The following is an 8,580-nucleotide window of genomic DNA, read 5'->3' as shown; positions in this document are numbered from 1 at the left end:
ACAGTTCATGGTGCAGGCATACAAATACAAATAGTCATTTCTTGCAGCAATATGGCTACTCGATACCCATCCATACCTCTTATAGACAAAAAGCATTCTCAGTCAATGAGCTGTTTATTCAGATTTTTTTACTGTTTAAACTGGGTCAATTATTAAGCATTTTTCAATTTAGGTAAATCAAAATTTTTATATCAAAAAGGTTTATTTGAGTTTACAGATGTGTATATAAATAACAGTTTTTATATACACATATATGTTAAATGTGCCCGAAGCACAAAGTATTGATAATTTTCAAGTGGATAGAAAATTCACATGGTTTTCAACACATTCTTTTGTCCATGAATACAGTTCCACATTCCCCTCTTATATGACCCAGTAATAATGAATCCAATCCAATCCACTTTATTTATATAACACAATTTAGAAAACATCAAGGTTACCAAAGTGCTTTACAGAGATGATAAAATATGCTCATGATAAATAAAAACAAAACAAAACAAATAACACCAACACTGACAGCAACAATGAAGACCACAGCTGCTCTCATTGTGAATTAAAAGCCAGGGAATAAAAGTATGTTTTTAAACGAGATTTAAAGGTGTGGAGGTTGGTCGCCACTTTAATGTGAGGAGGTAAGTCATTCCACAGTTTGGGGGCAACTGCTGAAAAAAGCACCCTGAAATAAAAAAAAAGAAAGTACATAACAATCATAATAAAAATCTTAAAATTTATGTAATTCTTGCATAACTTTGGCAATAAGTAGAGCAATGCAGAGTTTATATACACTATATATATACACTATATAGACAGATGGAAGGAAAACCTTTTTTCAGCAGATCTAATTTCAGTCACTTCACAGTCTCTCTACAGTATTTTGGCCTCACAGGAGCCAGACTGCAGAATCTGAAGAGTAACAATGAGTTTGACTGATTTTCTAAACCAGGGATAAAACATGGCATAAATCACAGGGTTTAGACATGAGTTAAAATAAAACAGATAGATCCCAAAGGATGTAGAAACATTGAGCAAGCTGTCCCCTGCAAGAGACACACAGTAATATGGGCAGAAACATATTAGAAACACAACTACAAGAACACCAAGAGTCCTGGCTGCTTTCAGCTCTGATTTTTTTGTCTTTGGAGTCTTTGAAATCTGCTGTGTGACAGCTGTAATGTGAGAGCGCATGGCACGAGCCTGAGACACGGCCACTACAAACACTCTCATATACAGAACTATGATGACAGTAACTGGAACAATAAAGGTCAAAACAAGGTCAACTGCTCCTGCGATTTGGTCAATGACAACAACACACTTTCCGTCACAGGAATTATGCCTGCCTGGTTGAGTCAAGTCATCCTTAAAAAGAAGAGTACTGTAGAAAACAGAACAGAACCAACACAAACAAACACAGAGTTTAACTCTTCTCTCGGTGATTCTGGTGGTATAATGCAGAGGGTCACAAATAGCAACATAGCGGTCGAGTGAGATGAGCACCATGTTTCCTACTGAGGAAGAGGTAATGCTGAAAGACACACAATTATACAAAGAACACATGAGGTCACCAAGAAACCAACAGGATCTTTTTAGGATTTCTACTGGCATGAACAGGAGGCCCACGAGAAAGTCTGAGACAGCCAGAGAGATGAGGAAGATGTTGGTGGGTGTGTGGAGCTGCCTGGAGGGAAAGAGAAAAGTATTAACCCAACAAGTCCACATATCTAAATGCCACAACAACTTAAACAACTATTCCAAACATAATAAAACTAATTTGATTGACTATTCTCTAATCTAGCACATGTATAACTACCAAATGGTATAGACAATTACAACCACCACAGTGGATAGTAACAAATGTTAATTATTAGTAGGAGATGGGACATGAGCCACACTCTCTGTTGTTAAAGTCAGACATTTCAGCTTTAGTGTAACAGTCAGCAAGGCAGAGTATAAGTATAGGTGCAACATTATTCAGTTTTAACAGCAGTAAGAAGATAACCCATCTTATACATGCTATCTACAGTAGCTGTTCACATTTTATAGTTACAGAAAATGCAAGCGAAGCAGAAGTAAATCTCTGCCTGAAATGGGACACTGATGTGATGACGAGCATGTTGAGAGCCACAGTGAACAGAGAGATGGAGGACAGCACAATGTTCACAAGAACAGCTTCAGACCAAGAAGATGTGTGCTTTCTGCAGGAGGTGTTGAGGAGTTGTGGAAAGCAGAGCTCTGCCCTGTCCTCAAACTCCATGTTCATAGAACTGCAGATAGCTGCAGCTCTGGCAACTGATTTACCTCTCTTACGTTGTCTTAATTCCTCCCTCCCATTTCTCTGGGAGAGATGGGAGGGAGGAATCCAGTGTCCCACTGGAAGATGCAATCAAAATTGTTGTAATAACTTAACAGTGAGTTCTAAAATTTGATATCATAAACGGTTGTAGAGTGATTTGGTGTCAACCAAATCACTCTACAACCTTTCAAACCCATGGATTTCTTGCTGAAATTCACCTTTTCAGACCGTGCTACATTAACTCCTGAGCAGTGTTGGTAATAACACTCTACAAATGTAATGCAATTACAGTAATGTATTGCTTTCTGCTGTAACAGTAATGCCCTCCACTGATCATACCATTTCATCCATAACCTGGTGTTGTTTGTGCTCCGTACTAGAAACAGGACATTCTTACTGTGATGGACTATATTGATGTATGTTTTGTAATACAATTTTCACAAAATCTGCTTCTACATTTTCCTTTGCAGGTGTTTTTGATGCTGTCTTGCTATCCCACTGTGCTTGCTCACACACACACACACACACACACACACACACACACACACACACACACACACGTGTTACTGTTGAGCCTGGACAGTTAGATACAGAAAAGAGCACATACAGAGTTTTAACACTGTGATCCTAACTTTACACTATAAAATAACACTTTAAATGATGACAGTGTAGACCACCATTGCTCTAGTAATTAATGATAACAATTTAGGCTATAATGCTCTAAAATAATTCAACAGAGGTCTATGATGCCCATGCTCGGATCACAAAACAAAATGCTCCTTACTGACATCAATAACACAGCTTCAAATTAAATTTATGAATGACAGGGAATACCACTTTCTCAAGGAATACTTTCCCATTATGACGCCTTTCATAGTCGCACTTGACATCCTACAGGTGAGGACACTTGTTTTTATGGAACACTTCAACCAACGCTTGAGGTTCTAATGGCAACTAATGGCACTGTAGCAATGAAAAATGGCCATTTGTAAATGGCTGCCTGGGCTGCCTGAGGTTATTGTGGGAGCAATTAAAACTCAATTTGGTCCAAGGATGCTCTACTGGCCGCCGTTCAAGCTGTGCAGGGTAAAAGAAGAAGCCAGAAGAGACCATATCAAGTGCCTCGTCATGACAGAGTGCCACTCTCTACAACAGAAGAGCATGCAGCCCTGATGCCTGATGCCCCTCAACCTGCTGCTGTCACCTCCAACAAGGAGGATTTATTTTAATTTGATGCACTGCCCAGTGCCATGGCTGATGCACCTTCAGTATCTGGCAACCGCTGGCAACAAAAGTGAGGATACTCCTAAGTGAAAATGTCCAAATTGGGCTCAACGACTCAATATTGTGTGTGGCCACCATTATTTTTCAGCACTGCCCTAACTCTCTTGGGCATGGAGTTCACCAGTGCTTCACAGGTTGCCACTGGAGTTCTCTTCCACTCCTCCATAACAACATCACGGAGCTGGTGCATGTTAGACTTTGTGCTCCTCCACCTTCCATTTGACGATGCCCCACAGATGCTCAATACGGTTTAGGTCTGGAGACATGCTTTGCCAGTCCATCATCTTTACCTTTATCTTGTTTTGGGGGTCGTTATCTTGTTGGAATACTGCCCTGCGCCCAGTGTCCGAAGGGAGGGGATCATGCTCTGCTTCAGTATGTCACAGTACATGTTGTTGATCATAGCACCCCAGTGCCGGCAGCACTCATGAAGCCCCAGACCATGACGCTGTAGTGGACCAGCCAGTGTGTTGCTTTAATTATTTTATGCAAAAAAGTGAGATTCCAAATTCACGTTGTCTCTCCCGAGAGACAAGGAGGGGGTGTGAGATATCAACCCTCAACAGACAGCCGAAGTACGCCAAAGGAGGGGGGTGAAAGGTTTGCTCCACTCCTAAGTGCTGTTCTGGGCAGTTCAATCGTAAAATTTGCCACCTCTGGTGAAGCTGAGATAAGACTCGATGCCTTGACTGTTAAACTGACAATATTATTACCCAGAGACTAACTTTATTCTGAACCAGCCTATCAGAAGCCATTTGAATAAAGGTCAGGAGACGCTAAACTGCCCCCCCACACACACAGGGTAACCATGGTAACGAAGTTCCTCTTTCAGATTACCTCAGACATCAAAGACCCCCTTCTTCAGTCTTGACTCTTTACCCCACCAAAGAGCCATTAATTTGGACTCTAAACATGCCCTCTCCCTCTTCACACCCAGTTGTGAAACTCCTGAGAATTGAAATATTACGTTAATTATATAATATTATTAAGTTACTTAGTAGTTCTCGCCACTTCAATTTGAGTAGTTCTGTTACCATGTTCTTGTTACGACTGTGTTGAAAAGAAGAAACCATAAAGAAAGTTAATTTGCACCGTCGAGTCTCTATAAGACGCTTCCAGAAGCGTCTGTATGAGATGCTCTGGGGCGTCCCGTCCCGGGAAGTGCTAGTTAGCTAGCGGTAGCTAGCTACATTCGTGATAAAAGGTGTTGACAGCCCCCTGAAGCCCCTACCCTTACCACAACCATCAGAAATGAAACCTAAACCTAAGTCACAGACTTTATGCCTCACGGCCGATGTGCTAACGGTAGGGTTAGCCTCCCTTTTGTTGCTGCAACGTAGCAAACGGGGGCGTTTCATACGGATGCTGAAGGGTACCTTTAGCGTAAAATCCTTACGCTTTGTCACGCTGTCTGAAAGCGTACACTGTTATAGAAGCTGTACACTCACTACTTTACATTGTAGCAAAGTGTCATTTCTTCAGTGTTTTCACATGAAAAGATATAATCAAATATTTACAAAAATGTGAGGGGTGTACTCACTTTTGTGAGATACTGTATGTAAATGGAAACAGAGGTAAAGTCTCATTTCCAAGCCTGCACAAGTTTCCAAGATGTTAAATAAAAATGACGCTCCACTACTACTATGCCCCAACACCATCCAGTGCACCAGTAGAAAGACTTTTCAGTCTTGGGAATCTTGTGCTTACCCCAAAACGCAACCTGTCTTGGTGATGAAGGCTTTCAGTGCCTTCTCCTGATGTGCTTCAACAGATATTTCTGTCAAATGGGTAGTGGAATACACTAGCCCCCCACCATAGAACCACAAGTAGGCTATATAGGTCTAGGCCAAACGTGCCTTCATAGTTGTATTTATTTTGTGTTTCCTGTTTAGCCTTTTTTTTCTCGATTTTCTGTGTGTGTGTTTAATATAGCTAGGCTTACATTTTTGGTGACATTGGACTGAAATGACTAAGCTGTATTTCCTGTGAGGTCTATTGCAAAATGTGGCTAGCCTCACAGAGCACACATAGTTCTACCTGCTGGTTCCCTAGTAAATCACATTAAGCCTGTGGCAAAGAACCTTGGTGTTTGGTTTGATAGTAATTTAAATTTCGAGCAGCACACCACAAAGCTTGTTCAATCGTGTTTTTATCAACTTAGAAATAGAGCAAAAATTCAATTTATGTTAACTTTTAAGGACACCGAGACCATTTTAAACGCCTTCATCTCATCACGCCTGGATTACTGCAACAGCCTTTTCACCTGTTTAACCCAAAAATCTATTGATCGACTCCAGACTGTCCAGAACTCAGCTGCCAGGCTTTTAACCAGAACAAAGAAAATATGACCACATTACTCCTATTTTAGCTTCATTTCACTGGCTTCCAGTATGTTTTAGAATTGACTTTAAAATTCTATTGATCACTTTTAAAGCTCTTCATGGCCTCTCGCCTTGTTATATTTCTGACCTTTTAGTCCCATACGCACCAGCATGTACCTTGAGATCCTCGGGCAGAGGTCTGTTGTCTGTTCCAGAGTCTCGACTGAAAACTAAAGGGGACAGAGCGTTTGCTGTCAGGGCCCCGAGGCTCTGGAACAGCCTGCCTGAGGAAATCAGGTCGGCTGAGTCAGTGAACTCTTTTAAGTCCCTTCTTAAAACATACTTTTATAGGAGAGCCTTCCCGATCTTATTGACTTTATTTTATCCCTTTTATTTTATTGTATTTACTAATTTTATATTTATCTTAAACGTGTATTTTAGTCTTTTCAATGTTTTTCATGCTTTTATCTTGTATTGTTTTTATATTATTGTCTATAAAGCACTTTGTAACTTGTTTTTGAAAAGTGCTCTACAAATAAAGATTATTATTATTATAAGTGACTTAAATTTTACCATCCTTTATTTGGTAGCTTATGTATTAGCCAGTGTTAAGCAAATAGTAGAGTTCCTCTGTTTGGCCTGCATTCGATTTCATAGCAATTGCAGGCTATGTTTAGCTTACATTTACATTTTTGTGAAGTTGGAGGCCTCATTCTCTAGTAGCGCTTTTTGATTCTTAATAAAGCATAAACTATATCCGTCCAATGCAAACCAGTTTTACCATTTTGGAGAAAGTAACACAAAAGCAGCTTAAAGCAATGCAATTCCTAGACAGTAATATTGTAATATAACTAATTACTCTCAAATGACAGTAACTAGTAACCTATAATGTGTTATATTTTGGAAGTAACCTGCCCAACACTGCTCACAGGTAGCCGAAGTAACACATCTACACAGATGCAGCCACTGGCACAGCTTGAGGCACAGTCCTACTGTGGAATCAGGCAACAAGTAGAAGGCCACAGTCTTTAATCTGACCATATAACACCCATCCTTGCCTCTCTACACTGGCTACCAGTGCAAGGTAGAGCTGATTTTAAGATGCTTCTTATAACTTACAAGGCCTTGCATGGACTTGCACTATCTTACCTAGCTGAGCTAATTGCACCATATACCCAGGCACACCCTCTTTGCTCTCTCAGTGCTGGTCTCCTGGTTATTCCTTTGTTTAATAAAAATCTGCTAGCTACAGAGCCTTTGCAAACTGTAGATGCTAATAGAATGACCTTCCATTATGTTAGGGAAGTATGTTGAGTGGATATTATTAAGTCAAGATTGAAAACCACGTTACTAGAGCCTCCCCTAGAATTTGTGTTGGGTCCAGCAACTTTTACCATCCTCTTAAGTTGTGTTTTTAAATGTAGCTGTCGTCTTTATCTATCTTTATCGTCTTTATCATTTATTTTCTTGCTGTTTTCACCCTTGTGTATTATCTTGTGCATTATATTTCTTCTGTATTTTATCCTGTGTATTCCTAAGAATGTGTATTGAGACCATGCTGCATGGTGATTTTGCACTGCAAATAAAATTTGATCAAAGTAAATCATTAAACACTAATACATCAGTTAAACACAATGAAGAAACCACTGCAAGAAAGAGAGATGTGACCCATGACCGGTTCATCATAGTTTATAATAATGCAGCGTCGTGAGGAACGTCTAGGGTTACGTATGTAACCCTGGTTCCCCGAGAAGGGGAACGAGACACTGCGTCGGTTACGACACTATGGGAACGCCTCTAGGCGAAGCAGGTCTGAACGTGAATGAAATCACTCCAATCCTATTGGCTTGTTGCTAGAACAAGTAAGGTGTGACGGAATAACCGGAGGAGTATAAAGCACACCTGTACACACTCATCATTAGCTTAAACTATGAAGCAGGCGCTTCAGGCGGGGAGAGAGGTGCGGCGGGCCGATGCAGTGTCTCGTTCCCCTTCTTGGGGAACCAGGGTTACATACGTAACCCGAGACGTTCCCCTTCGAGGGAACTTTGAACTGCGTCGGTTACGACACTATGGGAACGAGATACCCACTAAACCATGCCGAAAACCCAGCCTGCCCCAGTGTGCAGTAAAGTGGCACGACTAAGAGGAGAGCGCACGAGTGCCAGGTGCCGAAGGAAGGTCAAGACTGTAAAACCGAATGAATGTGTGCGGAGTGGCCCAGCTAGCCGCTAAACAAACATCCTGCAAAGAGGCCCCGGAAAGGAGGGCTCGAGAGGCCTCCATGCCTCTGGTAGAATGAGCCCTCACAGCCACAGGTGAAGGCAAACCGTGCACCTGATAGGCCAGGGAAATAGTCTGAACAATCCAGTTGCTAACCGTATGTTTGGATGCAGGGAGCCCGGCCCTGGGAGACCCAAAACACACTAGCAGCTGGTCAGCCTTCCTCCAACAGGAGGACCTCAGAGTGTAAATACTCAGTGCTCTGACAGGGCAGAGCAGATGAAGTCTCCCGTCCTCTGCCGTCACATGAGGTGGAGGATGAAATGCCAGCAGCACTGTGGACCCTGCCGCACAAGAAGGCACTTTAGGGATGTATCCTGGACGAGGGTGCAGGATAGCCCTAATATTCCCGGGGCAAACTCCAGGCTTTGCGGGGAAACCAAAAGCGCTTGGAGATCCCCA

At 41.7% G+C, this 8,580-nt stretch overlaps 1 protein-coding gene across 1 annotated transcript; it reads right to left on the bottom strand.

Moving 5' to 3' along the window:
* Nucleotides 1-864: 864 nt before the first annotated feature.
* On the bottom strand, nt 865-2,251 carry LOC119896370 (trace amine-associated receptor 13c-like). The gene is made up of 2 exons (XM_038709805.1): nt 2,079-2,251; nt 865-1,675 (listed from the first exon to the last, which is right to left on the bottom strand). The coding sequence occupies exons 1-2, from the start codon at nt 2,249-2,251 to the stop codon at nt 865-867; spliced, it is 984 nt and encodes a 327-aa protein (XP_038565733.1).
* Nucleotides 2,252-8,580: the final 6,329 nt, after the last annotated feature.

The sequence above is a fragment of the Micropterus salmoides genome, unplaced genomic scaffold (assembly GCF_014851395.1).
Source record: "Micropterus salmoides isolate LMB-PRFRI ecotype aquatic unplaced genomic scaffold, ASM1485139v1 Ms_hic_scaffold_971, whole genome shotgun sequence".
Classification (NCBI taxonomy): Eukaryota; Metazoa; Chordata; class Actinopteri; order Centrarchiformes; family Centrarchidae; genus Micropterus; species Micropterus salmoides.
This window is presented reverse-complemented; position numbering and strand designations above follow the sequence as displayed.